The sequence below is a fragment of the Athene noctua genome, chromosome 19, assembly GCF_965140245.1.
Source record: "Athene noctua chromosome 19, bAthNoc1.hap1.1, whole genome shotgun sequence".
Taxonomy (NCBI): Eukaryota; Metazoa; Chordata; class Aves; order Strigiformes; family Strigidae; genus Athene; species Athene noctua.
The window spans coordinates 11,709,443-11,727,452 of NC_134055.1; the positions used below are offsets into that span (position 1 = coordinate 11,709,443).

General features: G+C 45.8%; 1 protein-coding gene across 1 annotated transcript in view; it reads left to right on the forward strand.

Annotated features, from left to right (window-relative positions):
• The window catches only part of GALNT17 (polypeptide N-acetylgalactosaminyltransferase 17), a 224,147-nt gene that overhangs the window by 193,422 nt on the left and 12,715 nt on the right, over nucleotides 1-18,010 (forward strand). Inside the window, exons 7-9 of the mRNA XM_074922730.1 lie at nucleotides 7,695-7,880; nucleotides 11,302-11,439; nucleotides 12,674-12,769. Of these exons, the coding sequence (XP_074778831.1) occupies nucleotides 7,695-7,880; nucleotides 11,302-11,439; nucleotides 12,674-12,769 (420 nt within the window). The remainder of the gene's footprint in view (nucleotides 1-7,694; nucleotides 7,881-11,301; nucleotides 11,440-12,673; nucleotides 12,770-18,010) is intronic.

Consider the following 18,010-nt stretch of genomic DNA (forward strand, 5'->3'; position numbering starts at 1 on the left):
CCTCCTCATGCTCAGAAATGTTTCACCATCTGGTTGTTCTGCTTGTTGGTCTTGGCTATAGATACAACACTGTACCTTTGCTGGATCTATAGCAAAATAGCCTCAAAGGTGGTACATTTACTGCTTTTGTATAAATTCTCCATTCACTGGTCGTCCCTTGATGTGATCTGTGAAAATCCACATATCCCAATTAAAAAGCAATCCTCTTCAGGGAGTGCTTGTGTCCACCTGCAGAGATCATGAATACTATATTCCACTGCAGCAGAAGTAAAAAGTTCACAAAGAGAGCTGATTTTCTTTCTTTTTTTTTCCCCCTCTGTATGTGGTTTCTCAACTCAGATTCATGTAATTCAACTTAACATTTCTACTGGAGTTCTTGCTGTGATTGTTACATGAGATAGTGGCATTTACAGGAGCTTCAAGGAGCACTCCAGTGATGATACAGGATATAACATATATAAAAAAATATATATATAAAATGTAAAATATTATCCAGCTTGCTGTGTGTGAGTTATACAACTTCTGGCTGTCGCCCATAAACAGCCATCAGCGAACGATGTGGAGGTGTTTATTTACCAGAATTTGGATTTAGCAGGCTTGCTGTGGTGTGTGTCTCTCAGCTACATTACATGAGCCTTGTGCCAGGGAAATAAAGGTGCTACTGCTAAGTTATACTTGTAAGTACCAAACCGTGAGGCTTTCTAGAGGAAGTAAGGGCAGCACACTGCCTTTGCTTTGTGCTGAGGATGCTTAAATACCAGGCAGGTATGGCATTGCCTCTCTCTTCCAGAGAGATGGTAAGTGTAAGGGATCACAGAATCACTCAGGTTGAAAAAGCCCCTCGGGATCATCGAGTCCAACCCTCAGCCCGACTCTACAAAGTTCTCCCCTACCCCACATCCCCCACAGCTCATCCAAACGGCCCTTAAACACCCCCAGGGATGGGGACTCCCCCCCTCCCTGGGCAGCCTATTCCACTCTCTGACCACTCCTTCTGGGAAACATTTTTTCCTGATGTCCAGTCTGACCCTCCCCTGTTGGAGTTTCAAGCCGTTCCCTCTTGTTCTGTCACCAGTTCCCTGTGAGCAGAGCCCAGCCCCAGCCTCTCTGCAATGTCCTGTCAGGAGCTGTAGAGAGTGACGAGGTCTCCCCTCAGCCTCCTCCTCCTCACACTGAACACTCCCAGCTCCTTCACTGGCTCCTCACAGGATTGATTCTCCAGCCCTTCCCCAGCCTCGTTGCCCTCCTCTGCCCTCGCTCCAGCCCCTCGAGATCTCTCTCGGATTGAGGTGCCCAAACCTGGACACAACCCTCCAGGTGTGGCCTCACCAGTCAGAGCACAGGGGGACTGTCACCTCCCTGTCCCTGCTGGTCACACTATTTCTAATCCAAGCCAGGATGCCGTTGGCTTTCCTGGCCACCCGGGCACACTGCTGGCTCCTGTTCAGCTGCTTGTCAATGAGAACCCCCAGATCCTTCTCTCCCAGACATGGTTGCCCCAAAAGCACTGTGTGTTTACTTCTCCTTGCACAAGCTGCCGCTATGGGAATCCTGCCCCCCCCCCCCCCCCCCTACCGTCTGGGGGTGAGGAGTTGGGCTTTGGGCTGTCCTGCCCCACGTCTCATTGCCTGCTCGAGCATTGTTCCTGCTGCCGTGGAGCACCCGTGCCCCTCTGGAGAGCAGCAGCAGCCACGCTTTGGGCATGAGGGGTTGCAGAGGTTTAGGGGAGTGTTTTCTTCATCCCATCCCTGACCCCTTTGCTGCTCTGGCATCTTGGGGAGCAGGACATGGCAGCACCAGCTTGGCCCTGGGGACGCCCCCCGTGGGGTCCTGCAGGGATGTGGGATGGAGCGCAGACAAAGCAGGGACAGAAAGCATAGAAAGTGCTTCAGCTACCTAGCTGGGAATGTATCTGGATGTGTTGTTTCTTCTGACAAAAGGAATAATTTGGAGAGATACTGTCTCTCAGAACTATACAAGGGAGCATGAGGAGAAATGATTATTTCTTTGACTTTTTTACTGTTTCTTAGTTTTATTATTTAGGTCTTTGTTCTGATACATTCCTTATTATTTTTGCTGCCCTGGGTAATTGTGTTTTTCCCTTAACTTAGGAAGTTACTTTTAAAAGAAAGGAGGGGGGGTGAAGATAAGGCAAAGCTGTTAAATGGGAAATCTATTGCTAATTAAGGCATGGTTTTGCTAATCGCCTTAGAAATGAAGTTATCAGCTGAAAAAGCCTGGAGTTTGTGTAATAAAAGTTAGGATTGGGTTTTTTCCCCCCCCTGTTTCCTTCTGTCACAATACATTCAGAGATTAAAAGTTTACCTCGCAGACTCATCTTGACACCATTAGACATGATGTCTCTTTGCATTAACTGCAGGCGGGCTCGAGCTGTTCTAGGATATATTTCAGTCTGAATAGTTAAAATTCGGCAAAGTTATAAGCAACTAAAGTCAGGATACTTTAATGGGAGCTGTCAGTGTTCATCATAGATGTCACACCGTGCTTCAGCTAAAACGGTGCATCCAGGACCCAAGGTATTCGCTGTCCCTTCTCATTTTTTTCAATTATTATTATTATTATTATTATTAATGATATCCCAGGGATGAGGAGGAAGCATAGCATTATATAAGGCAGCAGCCCAGGGCCACCAACAGTATGTTGTTTCATCTGGAGGTGCTGATGGTTGAGAGGAGAAGGTGCTGTGCTGGGGCAGGGCACTGTCCTGGCGCTCCGCTGGCTGGAGGGGAGCGAGGAACCAGCCCCAGTGTTGCCTCTGGTCTTGCAGAAGTCCTGCTCTCTTTTTCTGATGTCGGCTTTCTTTGTGCAAAAAGCAGATGGTGAATCCGAATTCCCTTGTATGGCTTGCAGCCACGTGAAGAGAAGAGAGATGTACGAGTTATTCTGACATCCCAGGGGAAGCAGCCCCTGCGTCAGTATTTTCTGATGAAAATATTCTCCTTACGTTAATAATTTTATCTTCTGCCTCCCTGCCAGTGGGCACCATGGCATAGGAAGGACGGCTTGAAGAAGGATGGAAAGAGGAACAAGGTTTTCTTAAGATATATGCATTAAACCTCTGATTTCAAAGTTAATTCTTTCGCCCATTCTCTTGCAAGAGCTGTGGCCGTACCTTCCCGGTGTGTGTCCTTTGCTGCTCAGCAGGTCCTGGCTGGACTTCAATGCTGCTGCACCTGCCCCCAAGGGAGGGAGCCCTGGGGGGCCCCTGCTCCTTGGGATGAGCGCAGGGGAAGAGCACACGGTGGAGGAAGCAGCTCCTGCCAGAGAGGATGGGGTGGGACAAGGCAGCAGCCCCCTCCCCGTGCTCAGCAGCATCCTCCTGCTTAGCCCAGGTGGCATCCAAACACATCTTCTAATAGCACCAGCTCCACCAGCCTCAGGGCATGGGCTTGGCCAACCCCTGCAGTGTGCTTGGCTGGGGAGCACAGACCATGCCTTGAGCCTGGTGTAGCACCCTCCTGGGTGATGGATCTCCTCTGGGTCCCCTTTCCTGCCTGCCTGGCTCCTTTGACATTAGTCAGATTGCCAAAAGCCCTTTTGGTTAAATAGTGCTCCTTGGGAGTAATTGCTGGCTCTGGCAGACAGGAGCAAAGCAAATTCATAGCTGCAGTATATTTCTGACAGCAAAGGGAATCATGGACAGTAATTGTTCTTAACTGCATAACACTTGGAAAATTGTTTCTGTGGCTGCTGCAATGAACTGGTCAAGTGAAATTGGGATTTTCTCGCCGTCTCTATTACATGCACAAAGGACCCTCAGTGTGCTGTGTTTTGTGAGCGATCTTCCATTCTCCTCCAGGAGTGCAGTAGCCGCAGCGGGTGTGCACTTTCCCAGGCAATGCCAGGGTGCCTCCTCCCTCAGCCTGCTCGCAGTCCTATCTCACAGGCCTGGTCACCGTTGTTTTCCAGGATGCTCCCAAACACCGCATTACTCATGCCCTAGATGAATGAAGGTCGTGTCCTAGGGATCAAGATGTACAGAGTGCTCCACGAGAGCACCGTAAAAACAACTTTGATTTTGCAAATGAAGTCCCAAAGACTGGTGGCAGAGGAGATGCTGATGTCTTGGCTGGGAGGTACACGTGCACAAGAGGGGCACCAGGACCTCCCTTGAAGCTCTACTGCCATATTGCATCACACCGAATCTGTTCCCCATTTTGGGTTATCCCCAGTGCAGGTCACTGAGATGCCAGTTGTTTCATAAATGCTTTCACACACCCATGACACCTTTCTGCTTCTGAAGGGTGATTAGAAAGCAAAGCTGGGTCACCCCATCACTAGACTGTGGTGACAAAGTCTCATGCTAACTAAAGTTTGCCTCACACATGTGAAAAAGCTTCCAGAAAGTAGATGGATGATGCAGTTTCAGCTGTACTCAGACGTTTCACTGCTTGAGAGGAATCACTGCTTTTCCATGCTGAATTTTTAGGACACTCACATTTTGCTTGGAAAATAATTGGAAGTGTATTACCCACAAGCTTTCTGAAAAATATGTCAAAGACCTCAGGGTGATAGATTTGTTTTCTGTTTGTTTCTCTGGGATTTCTTCACTAGAATTTAGTGTTAACTAGTTATTTATAAATCCAAGCATCTTCCTGTATGCTTGATTACTCCTGTGTGTAGACTGATGGAGAAGTTATTGAGTCACTGGAGGGGAATGCTTCTATTTTTAGTTCTGCGTCTCGTTACGGGTGGATGAATGGCAAGCTAATAGTCATGTTGAAATTTGAATGTCAGAAAACAAGGGAGAAACTTGAAATTTGCTCATCATATTTAACCTGCTATGTTACACACTCTAGCCTGAGTCTTCAAACATGCCTTTACATGCCATCCATCCATATTTTATAAAATTAAGTGATCATGATTCCATCCTTTGTAGGAAGCCTTGTTAAATAGGCTAAACATGAATTAATTTGACAATACCCTATCTTTCTGATTGGTCTTAATGTTGTGCTGGCTCTTGATTACCCATCTACTAAGAGATAATTCTTCAAGGAATTAGCAGAAACAACATGCTGGACTGATTGTCTTGTTAATGCCATTAGTTGCAGTTAATAGAGGATCTTAAGGGGTTATAGGTTTATTTGCTATGAACATGAAAAATCTACTCGACAGAAAGGTAATCTATTTGTTAAAGGTCTTTGGTGGGACAAATGTCTGCTCAATAAGGACATAAATGAAGGTTCCCAAAGAACTGTCTTCCCTCAGGGTCCAAGTGCCACAGGGGTGAAGTTGCTGCAGGTTGGGACATCAGGGCATTGGTGAGGTGATGACTTCCAGCCTTGCTGGGAGGTCTGCTGAGCCCTTTTGGCTGCGGTGTCTCGCAGCTCATCTCATGTTGGCACCAAGAGAACCAATTCTGGGGCCTTTCTGCAGGCTGTTCACCGCTCCACAGTCATGGTTATTGCAAGGATGAAGCATCACGTTGAGCTTGTAGGACAAGTACACTTCATGTGTCACAGCCATGGAGGATGTCCACTGGATTGCAGCCCCTGTGCTGTCACCTGTGGACCTGTTCACATCCATTTTCAGATAGCAGCAGGAAAGTTGTTGCCAGGCCACATGGAAAAAAGCAACATCTTCCTGGGGCCATGGTTTACTCCTCAGTACACTGAGGACAGCGATGCTGGATGCAACTTGGCTGATTCCTGTGCCGTAGATTTCTTTGCTCCTGTTGTTACCAGCGGAAATGTTTATAAATGCCTTGTAAAAACAGCTAGACTTTTTAATTTATAATGACAATTTAGGCTTTATTTAGGAAATAGAAGTATGGTCTTTCTTTAAATAAGTGCCTTTTTTGAATTAAATTTTTATTGATCTGTCTCTGGAACTGACTTGTGGATATGCATATAACCATTGCCCTTTGCACAATGCCCAACAGTCTTTTTCTCTCAGGTTATTACAAAGTGTGCATTTCAAGATAGTTTGTACAGATATTGCAGAGATATAGGAAAGCTGTCTAGCATAAAGCCAAGTGAATTATTTAAGTAAAACACAGAAAGACGATAGTGCACCTTTCCTGCTAGAGGCAAGTTTGCTGTAAAATGACATTTTAATTACATCACGGTTTTTACATTTTAAAAATAATTATTCTGATCTCAAATCAGGAAAAAACCTAACAAATACCAAAAACTACAAAACCAGGTTGTGCTGGGGATCTTCCAGGGCTGGCAGTTTTATTCAGTGTTGTGGTTGAACCCAGCAGCTTTGGGAACACCCAAGGGCAGAGCTCAATGCTCCTATTTCACCAAGACATTGACAAACTAAAGAACTGAACAGGCAAGAAACACAGGCAGTTTCTGTCAAACTATTGCCTTGGGAATATTCCTTTTTTAAAAAAAATTATTTTTCTTTAGAATTACCTTGTTCACTTCTTATTTGCTTTGCCAGCATGTGGCCTGTTGCAAAATTCCAGGCAGACCTTGAGGACTTGGCTGACCAGAGGCAAGCATGGATGTGCCTTGATAGGACGGATGGGCATGTCCCTCGTCTAGAGTTCAGCTCTGAATTCGCTCTGGAGGCAAGAAATTGTATTTAGAAGTGTTCAGAAGGGTCAAAAGGCAGAACAGGAGTAAGGTGGGATTTTTTTGCTGCATGTTTGTGTACCAGCTAATAAAATGGGTCGCTGATTTTTTGTTGTGGGCTCCTATATTCTACATCAGTCCAAGTGAGGACAGCATGAGCAGCAGGATTACCCCAGGGAAGACATCTCCCTTCCATACGGCCCCTCACTCGTGTCACCTGGGCTTGGGATGTGCACGTGCCTCAAGTTGAGCGGGTAAACCCACCGCTTAAATATGAAAAAGGGCAGCTGATACAGCCAGGAGGCTCCTCGTGCTGCCGGGAGAGCGGATTGAGCAGGGTCGGTAAAATTTAGGGAACGCAGATGGGATAAAAGGTGGTGAGCCTGGAAGAGATCCCAGAAACGATGGGTGTTATAACAACTGTGCAAAATGATAATGCAGAGCAGACTGCAAAATAGGCGAAACTGGGATTATTAGGCCTGTTTGGCATATGTGTTTGTAACGATTGCCCGGTGCCTGGTGTCCTGGATACATTTCTTTAATTTAAGATAAATAACTTATTGGTGAAGACAAACAGGGAGGTAAGAACCCAGGTATGGCAAGTCCTTCTGTGAATTCCCTTTCCGTGTGACAAAAAGAAGATCTCAAAAGATTTTATTAACTTGTAAACTGTGATTTAAGGGAATTTTAAACAGCATGTGAAAGAAAAATAATGAACAAATGTTTTCAAGTGGGAAAAATCTGTCCCTGCCATATGTTTCACTGAGTCATCCCTTCTGCAGGAGGAGATCTTGCAATTGTTTCAACTATTCCAGTCACTAATCCTTTTTATTGAGTAGCAACATCACTGTAATCTCAGCACCCTATCCTACAACGCATTAATACCACGTGCTGGATATAGACCTGATTCCTCTGAAGTTAACATGTTTTGCTCTGGAGCACAGGTTAAATTCTCTCTACGTGTCTCACTGTTGAGCAAAGACCAAACCTAGCCGCTGGTTTCCTCTTGCCAGCTAGATGATGTGATGTTTTGTATTATAGATATTATAGAAACCTCAAAACCCAGCACTTCTTTCTCTTTAATTTATACGTGAGCCCTTTGCGTCAGGCAGAGCCCGGTGTTGATGGTGTCGTGCGGTTGTGTTGCAGGTGTGGCTGTGTGGCGGCAGCATGGAGGTCCTGCCCTGCTCCAGGGTGGCTCACATCGAGCGCAAGAAGAAGCCCTACAACAACAACATTGGTTTTTACACCAAGCGCAATGCTCTGCGGGTAGCCGAGGTGTGGATGGATGACTACAAATGGCATGTCTACATCGCATGGAACCTGCCGCTGGAGGTACAGCCATTGCACTTTATCCTAGGTCTTCACTTTATTGGCTTAAAATGGTGAATTATATTTAGTGCCCCTGGATGGAGAGCCTTAAATACCCTGGTTTGCAATCCCAGCTAGGGAAGTCAGCAGAGCTCCCTTGGCTTTGATGGAGACGCTTCAAAACCTGCAGATGTGGGAAGAATGCCTATTGTTCACAATAGGTTTTTATTTTCATTTCTAAAAATTAAACCTGTATTGTAGTGTTTATCTCCCTGATGATTGTTTACACAGCATGAGTTTGTGTCATGACACTGCTCCACAGACGTCTGTAAAGTCGGCCGGCAGAAGATTATTAATATCAGCATCATTAGTGCATGAGGTTTTTTCCTGCGGCTCGGGCAGGGCTGTGTGACATGCAGCCCAACTTGGATTTCCCAACTCTCAGATCCTGTCACTGCCCAGCACTCTCCACGGATGGTGTGTGGTCCAGGTGCCTGGGCTCTTTGCTTTCCCAGTGTTGGGATAGTTGAGGCCATCAGCAATTAGAAACTGTGTTCAGAGGTAAAGGATTGGAGTTGGTGGCTCACAGAAGGAGATCCTCTCCTAGCAGCACCGTGTACATGTGCTCCAGAAACATTCTCTTTAAATAGCTTTGGTTTCTGCACAGAAATGGTTGGATTTTCTTAGCTCTAACGTTATTTTTCTTGTAAATCCTGCTGTGTCGCAGCATGGTGCAACTTTGGAAAACCCACCAGCAAGACAAGCTGACCAGGCCCAGGGGACACATCCTGTGCAAGGACCTTTCTAGGTGATGCCCTACACTTCTGTGTAAAGCTCTGTAGGCTTCGGGAGGACTTTATGTAGGTCCAAGACTTCTGATTGTGCTCCGGTCTCCGTGCAGGTTGCGTCTAATCATGTGAAACCCAAAGAGCATCTTCTGCCTCCCAGCTCTGAAACACCGCCTGGTGCACTCTGGGAGCACCCACGGCTGGGTCAGTCCCTCCATCTCCGGCCTCTGACCCTGCCAGAAGAAGCAGCAGAGGTGGTGGGGAGGGGAGGCAGCGATGCTCTCCAGGATGTGGGTGGCTTGGGCATTCAGGGTGCCTTGCAGAGCCCCTCGACACCCACTTCACTGGCAGTGTACTTAAGCGCGAGCGCTGGGCTGCTCTGTTCAAGTGTGAGGAAAAAACATTGCCATGAGTGGCCAGACCCCATGTGAGCAGTTATTTACAGCCACCCTTTCGGTGCTAAAAATGAAGATGAAATATTCATACCTTGCAGATCACACCCCTGCAAAGAGTTGCTGCGGTCCTGATTCTGCTGTGGCAGCATCCCCAGCTGACAGCGCTGTGCTCTGGGGCATTTTGAAAAACATTAAAACATAAAAACATGAGCTGCTGCTGCTTTCTGAGGAAAGGTTACATCTGGGTAGATTTACTGGCATTTGGAGCCACGGTAGTCGCAGCTTTGTACTGCATTAGAGATCAACAGGTACCTGGTAAGGGTCGATTTGCTGCTGGTTTGTTGTCCTGGGGGTGGTGGGGAGTCCTGGGTTAGTTAGTTGCTGAGGAGTAGATGAATAGAGATGGAAAGAAATGCTGTTTACCCAGCAAGCTGCAGGAGGGCACTGGCTGTGACGGGCACCACTCCGAGTGTTCAGAGAGGCAGAAAGTTGCCTGCAGGACCGAGAGATTTCAGGTCTCTTATAAAACAGGTTGCAAGGTCCAAACACCCATAGGCAGGCATCATGATTTACTGTGGATTCAGCCCCGGTCCTCAGGCTGATTCCTCTTTAGAGCTGAGACACCATGCCTCAGCCTGAGTTTAGAGCTCAGGAACAGCTTTGGAGCATGGCAAAAAGGGATTAAAATTCATCGGGAAGCCACAGGTCCTGCACCGCTCAGAAAAAGTGGCATCACACAAACTGGCACCAGGAGTGGGTCTGGGGAAACGGATCTGGGTTACCCTAAAAACAATCTGAGATTTTTGTATAGGTCTTACCAGTAAAATTGAGATTTAATTTTAGAGAAGCCTTGTTTGACAGGTGATATTGTGCAGGGGCTTATGGATATATGCTGAATTATTTTGCCATGCCCCTATATTCAAAACCAAGGCAAACCCCGTGTAACTGAGTATTTCAGGTGCTGACTGGTTTGCGGTCCCGCTTTGCTCTGCGTCCCATCTCACTCACTCAGATTTCAGTCTGTCCTACCTGTCTACACTGAATCATCTTTATTTTTACCTATGAGCTACCAGTTGTGCATTAAAATGGTGTCTTCTCTAAAGCAGAGTGAATAATTCATTAGAAGATCATTACAAGCATTGTAATGGAAAATTGCTTTCCCAGCTGTATTTAATGATCATGGCAAAAGACAAGAGCAGGAGCTAAAATAGAGTAGAAACCCAGGCACCTGTAGGAAGGAGTAAAAGGGGCTGCAATGTGCTTTTGGTTTCCTTCACCTGGCTGCTGCATTAGTTCACAAAATTCAGTAATGGAATAAAAGGTTAAAGGGGGGCAGCTCTCTTCAACCCCTGCTCCTGGCTCCTGTAAGATTACTCCTTCGGGGACAGATATTGTAGCTTTGTCTGCTTTTAAATTGGCTTGAGCTGTGGGGTTCCTCTGTGTCTCCAGGGAGACTATTTCACCATGTAATTGTCCAAATTGTGAAGAGTTTTTTCTGAGGTTCAGCCTCAACTTCTCTTCTCCTGTAATTCTTCTCCTTTATTGTCAGATATCTGCCTCTATTATATATGAATCTTAAACCTTTCTCTTTTTTCTTCTTTTCTTTTCCCCCCTTATTTTATACCTTTTAACTGTGCTGTCCTCTGTGTTGCCTCTTAATAGGGTCACACCCCCTTGGTGTGTAAGGGAAACAGGTTTGGTGCTCAGTGCACAGTCAGGGATTTGCATTTCCAGGATTCAGCACATGACCATCTTTTAAACCCTCATGTACATTATCTGTTAAACTCTTCTGGAAGTCTGTACATCAGTAAAAGGGAGGTGAGATCTTTTAAAAATACTTTGTCATTGTTCCTGTTGACAGATTTAGTCTTTCCCAGATGGATCCAAAGCCCAGGGCAATCACTGGGAAAATTCATCGCTGTTACACTGAACTTCTTGTATTTCCTTCAAAACCTTTTCTTCTTCATATGGGTTCTCTTTTCTAAATTACATCCCAGGACCAAAATATGCCCAGCAGCAATCTGATGGCCATTGCAAGGACATCTTCAAAACCTGTGAGAACGTGTCTCTTTCTCACTTATGGCTCTGAAACCGAAATCTTCCTTCTGACCTCTGTGGGGATGATTTCCACCTTGGACATGCATGCCAGAATTCCCTGGCATGGCCTCTGTGTGGAAGTGATATCAAACATCAGTGAAATGCTTATTTTTAATCTTTTTAAAGAGTAACCATTTAGTGACATGCTGTGTCTTTATTTTTCAGAATCCAGGTATTGACATTGGGGATGTTTCTGAGAGAAAAGCGTTAAGGAAGAGCTTGAAGTGTAAAAATTTCCAGTGGTATCTGGACCACGTTTATCCAGAAATGAGAAGATACAACAACACCATTGCTTATGGAGAGGTAATTAAGGCTGAGCAGTCCCTTAGATCAGACTGGTAATATTTACAGCTGGTGAGTCTCTGATGAGAAATAGCCTGAAAGGAGAGGAATATGAATCAAAACCTGGTATTTGTGTGTAATTATATAAATTTGTATAAATCTGTTCACAGTTTCTTCTAAAAACCTATTTTAGGATTTATTTCTGATTTTGGAGATCATACACAGTAAAATATTTTAATACCTCATTTACTGAATTGACAGAAAATTATCTATATTGCCCATTTACTCCATGGATTAAGCAGCTGTATATATACTTATAATACATAGTCATCTTATAAAACCCTTTGACTTAAACTCAGCCTAATTCCTTACAAGGTCTCTAGAGGATACAGTGTGTTGTCACAACAGCTTAGGGACGAGATAAAGTAAGGAGACTTAATTCAATATCTGCTGGCTTTGAGACTGTACTGGGAATATAAAAACAGGTATTTATGGGAACTGATAATCCTCTGTTGCAGTAGGTCTCATGGAACAGTGGCAGTTTGAGAAGGCTCCTTGAAGCACAGACCATGCACCCCAGATGGGTGTTGATTTTAAGAAAGATTTATTAACAAAATTACTTAATGCCTTCAAGCTAAAACCTCCCCAAAAGTAGTTTTTTTCAAATGCATTATTGGAGTTGACCTACGTGGGGAGACTGGAGAGAGGACATCTCTGCATTAACACACGCAGTGGCTTTGTAGCATGAACCCAGCACTTCCATGCTCTCTCCAAAGTGTGTCCTTCAGTACTTGATGGCTGGTTTGCTATCTCTGTGTCTCCTCCTGCACCCCTATGACAATTTGAAGGGGCTCCTTGTGCTAGCTGGACTTTTTTCCCCTGCCTTTTTGAGCGCTTTGAGATTTCAATGAAATACAAGCGATTCTGCATTGATTTCAGGCTCCTGGCAACATGCTGACGGCAGTCTAAAAATATGTTTGTTACCACCACACATGACCAAATACAAAGAAAACTGTGTTCAAGGAAGTTGGCTCCTTTGAATGGTGATTATTATATAAAAGCAGTCATCATTAGCCCCTGTATTTAAAGAAAACATATGGTGCACTAAACCTTTCTCTGCCTGATTATGCCTAGTGATATAGCACCATGTATTCCTTCTATAGCAAGAGAGGCTAGAGACATTGCTGCACATCAGTTTATTGCTTATCTCCTAAGAGACAGGGCCATATAACTCTGCACTTTTTATTTCTTACAGCTTCGAAACAACAAGGCAAAAGATGTCTGCCTTGACCAGGGCCCGCAGGAGAACCACACGGCAATATTGTACCCGTGCCATGGCTGGGGACCGCAGGTGAGGAGTTACTCTGCTGGGACCGTGTGTCTTTACTGATGATCTGGACGAGGGGATGGAGTGCACCCTCAGTCACTTTGCAGATGACACCCAGTTGGGTGGGAGTGTTGATCTGCTCGAGGGTGGGGAGGCTCTGCAGAGAGACCTGGACAGGCTGGAGCCATGGGCTGAGGCCAACTGGGGGAGTTTCACTGAGGGCAAATGCCGGGGGCTGCCCTTGGGCCACAACAACCCCCAGCAGGGCTACAGGCTTGGGGAGGAGTGGCTGGAGAGCTGCCAGTCAGAGAGGGACTGGGGGGGTTGATTGACAGCCGGCTGAAAGGAGCCAGCAGTGTGCCCAGGGGGCCAAGGCGGCCAATGGCATCCTGGCTTGTGTCAGCACTGGCGTGGCCAGCAGGGACAGGGCAGGGATCTGAGCCCTGGGCTCTGCACTGGTGAGGCCGCCCCTTGCTGAGTGGGTTCAGTTTTGGGCCCCTCACCCCAAAAAGGCCATTGAATGACTCGAGCGTGTCCAGAGAAGGGCAACGGAGCTGGGGCAGGGTCTGGAGCACAGGTCTGCTGGGGAGCGGCTGGGGGAACTGGGGGGGTTCAGTCTGGAGAAGAGGAGGCTGAGGGGAGACCTCCTGGCCCTCTGCAACTCCCTGCCAGGAGGGGGCAGAGAGGGGGGATGAGTCTCTGGAGCCAAGGCCCCAGCGCCAGGCCCCGAGGGAATGGCCTCAAGCTGCCCAGGGCAGGGTCAGGCTGGCTCTGAGGAAGGATTTCTGTGCAGAAGGGGCTGTTGGGCGTTGGAATGGGCTGCCCAGGGCAGGGGGGGAGTCCCCGGGATCCCTGGAGGGGTTGAAGAGTCGGGCTGAGCCAGCGCTGAGGGATCTGGGGGAGTTGGGAATGGTCAGGATGAGGTTCATGGTTGGACTGGAGGAGCTTCAAGGGCTTTTCCAACTGAGATGGTTCTGAGATTCTGTGTCAGGAGCCAGCGGTACCCAGCAGAGACTGGATGGACAGAGGGCAGAGCATGGATGTGCAACATGTCTGTTGGCTTCTCTCTTGGATGTGTAAGGTCCTGCTCTTTGTTAAAAACATCTCAGATATAAGGGTGCATTTTTCCAGGTACTCCTAGAGTAGCTATTTTCTGGATTACCATAATCATGCCAGAGCTGCAAGTAAAAGCATAATTTGAAAAAAACAGACAAGGGTAAATAATGCTGAAAGCAAATAGCCAATGAACAGAGCAGAGCATACACAGGCAGAGCATTTTAAGACATTTCCTTTCTCTTTCACCCAGCAGAGTAAAAACATATCAACTGGGTAAAGAAAACAAACAGTGCTTTTTAGGAGGATGATAATTAGCTATTTCAGCTTGGCTGGGATTTACCATAGCATTAGTTTTCTAGCACTCCTTTTGCCTCTCCAGAAGTTTTGGAGCAAACCAAAAGCTTCCTATCTTAATTTTAAGCTTATTCTAGGTTAAAAATCATCATTGCAAGATTCACTCTAGATCTCATATCTTTTAGAGGATTATTGAATGTGTCAAATACTGAAAGTTAGTAATGATGAACTAATTCAGCCTCTTCTGTATTTTTATCTCTTACCATATTTTAAGAAGAAAGCAGCACAGGAATGCTGCTGGTTCGATCACAGTAGAGTTGGAACAAAACAGGGTACAACAGTAGCTCTGTCACTGCTGGCATCTGTTAAACCATCAGCAGACTCTAAGCTGGACTAAGCTCCGGGGATAATTTGCCCAGTTCCCCACTAACTTCCCTTCTCCAGGCCCCCTCCCCGCCTCTGCTTTTCTCTTCTCTCTGTCCATATACTCACTTCAGTAGTTTGCCTAAATCCTGTAATTTGTGTTTTCATTTCATTTCTGTGTGTCTCATGGTCATCATCTCATCATGCAAATCCCTTAGCACAATGTCCTTCTCCCCTACAATCTTTAAGGAGAAAATACAACAAGTTTCTGTTTAGGTATGGAAGCAGAATGGCCATCTTATGACACGTGGGGTTTTCATGAATTATGATGTGATTTTTATGTTTTCTTTCATTATCGAAATCATGCCTGACCTCTCTAAAGCCACAGAGTAGCAGCACTTGTTCTTCTGGCAGTTTAGCTCTATCCAGTGAGGCCCTGCATGTTTATCATCAGGATTTGATCAACATTCTGCTTTTGTTTGCGTTTCCCATGTAAATGCTGTGGCTGTCTATATTGGAAATTTAGCCATGGAAGGGAGGTTGCAGATGATGGGCTCTGCCGTCACTGTGCTTGGGTAGAAACAGGGATAAACTCCTCTGCGACAAGTCTGTTTCTTGTTGTTTTTCTTTTCTCTTTGTTGAGAAGCCCATGCTTATTGCCAGACTCAGAAATATTTCCGTTACCGTCTCTGGATCGGCCACACTTGTGCTGAAGGAGTAGCATCTACTGGTCTGGTTAGAAATTGAGGCAAAACTGTACCTAAAATCTGTCTGAACACCAAGTTTCTATGCTGAAGCCATCATCCAGCTTCTCTCAAAGGCAGGCAAGATGTGCCACAGGAGGACACCCATGGCACAGTGGGGCAGGTCCTGCCTGTCGCTCTCTGTTGCCAAGAGGATGAATGTTACTCTGGAAGCTTAACACTGATTTGGGGGAGGTTAGCTGAGACAGTCCTATCCCAACTGTGCCACGATGCTGAGTTAGGTAAGTTTAAGGTGTTTGTGGAGATTTTTTTTTACTTGCAGGACAACAACCTGTCTTTGTGTGTTTTAGGGAAGACCTGGACGCTGTACTCTTCCGTTACCCAATAAGACAACCATGGCTTGTCATTCCATCATTTCTGTCTTGGCATTATGATGTTAGTCTGGCATTGACCACACATTCCAACAGCTTAGTTTAATATCACAACCCCAAACCAGAGCCACCAGTGCTGTCAGATGACATGGGGTTTAGGCTGAGAACTGCTGTAGGGCCAGGACCACCTGTCTAAAGCGTTGTGAGCACCAAAGTCCTGTTGACATTATCACATGGCAGCAAACTGCTGTGATAAAGCACCACAGGTGACACAGCACCATACCATCAAAGGCAAGTTACGGTATCAAAACTTCATCTTCACCCAGAAGTGCATCAATTACATAGAAATGCTCAAAGCCAGTGTTGAACTTCTGCTCTGAGGAGCTCTGAAAGCCTGCCCTGCACCTCTGCTCCAGGGTCACTGGGATCTCCGTGCAGGTGTGGAGAGGAGCAACTTCTGATTCCCTCATAATGTTACCTAGGAAAGCTCAGCACCACCGTTGCATTCATTGAGACCAAAACTCTGAAATAAAATAAAGACCATCCCATTAAGTACCTGCAGGTATTTGCATAATAAAACCCTGCCTGTGAAAACTTCTCCCATGAATTAGAAAGGAGAGCAGGGAGAGGAAGAAGAGTGCCCCACAAGACAGTAAGCTTTCCCAATTTATTTGTGGTTATTTATTTATTGAGCAGATCTCAAATTCAAGCATCAGAGCTTTCCAGGTCAAACAGAGGCTGCAGTGACCAGTTTGCTAGGTCCAGCTATGTTCTAGCCCATGGTGGGTTGTAGACCAGCTTGGATTTGGGTGTCTTCTGTTGAATACCCCAATATTGAATACCTGTGAATACCAGAGATGAGTAACTCAGTCTTGAAAACAGAACTTTCTTTAATCCATCCTCCACAGTGCTCATGCAGCCCATACATGGGATGAGGTCTTTACGAAGAAGGGAGGTGCCCCAACTGCTGCTTTTCAGGTGGGAAAAACGTATTAAAGTTCACAGCAAAATCTTGTGACCATTCCCTAGGGTCTTGAGAATGTGTGATCCCATTCATGGTAGCTTCCCTAAGACAAGGTCTGACTTTTTTGTCATGACTTGAGGATTAGCTCATCAAATCTGGATGAAAACCTGGAGCATTAATCAGGTCTTAGCAAGACAGGATGTCAGTTCTCTGTTTTATCACAGACCTCAACCGTAAACATGTCTTTTAATTCTCCACCTGCAAAATGAGCCTCACTGGCATGTGGATGTGTTGAAGATTGAGATGGAGCCCAGTGGGGATGTAGAGCTGCAGGACACTGGAGCTGTGGCAGCCTCAGTGTCTGGGGTCCACCATGCTCAAGGATGTTTAGTTAAAAAAAAAATTCTCGTTCAAGTGATAGGAATGCATAAAGAGCCTGTTCTCACAATATGGTCACCCTGGGCTTTCCATGCTCACCAGGGTTAAGTAGTCCCAGAGCTCATCTGAGCCTGAACTGTGAACTTCAGGAGCCACCTGAGCCTAAGAACCAGCTGTGGGAGTTGTCTGGGGTAGAGACAAATCTCAGTTTGGTTTATCCTTGCCTTTAAACAAAGATCAGTCAGCTGTGGCTGATCGAGTCACTGCTAAATATAACCTAGCTGTTGCTTAAATGCACACATTTTTGTTCTTAAATGGCGCAAACTGTCTTTTGGACTTTCTGGATAGAAACTTAAATCTCTAAGTGCATTATAGTATGAGAAACTGAATTAGCCTGACATTGTCTGCTAACCCTGGGTTTTAAGATGAATGACTACAAGCACGTTATTTATTTTTTCCTCAGCTGTTTTTGTGATTAAACTTAATGATGTTTTCTTTTCCTACCTGACGTTCTGAAGTCAAACGTTGCAGTGTTGCTGGCTCCCTTCAGCTCGCCTGTCGTGCAAGCTCAGCACAGAGTTTTCTTCCTGGTCTTCCACCTCCACATTGTCCCTTTCCTCTTCAGCTGAGAGCTGGTTCTTGGCAGTTCTTTTGTTTCGTGATACGTGCAATTAGTTTAACTCATTGAAAATGCTTTTTCAAAGTAGCTATCAGTGAGTGCAGAAGCTCTGAAATTAGCCTTTTGCAGAAGCACAGGCGCCGCACAAAAGAAATTGGACTTTCACTACTACTGTTTAATTAATGGGCTGCATATTGTAATTTATTACTGGGAATATAATTATAAGTAATGTAAACACTTTGTTCAAATAGCTCACTTGGTTTATATATATATATGTGAAAACCACAAGGATTTGCAATGTCTTTTGAATATCTGAACGCGCACCCAGTGGTGCCTGTGCCCAATGTTCATGTAGTCTCCTAAAACCTCCACTTCTCTCCCTGATACTGTGGCCCAGCCGTACTCATTTAAATGCATTTCACAGGTAAGGCACAGGTTCCTCAGCTGCAGAGAGCAAAGGTATGGTGTGACATTTTAACGCCGCAAGGACAGCGGTGTTGTGGGTCCCATTCCCTG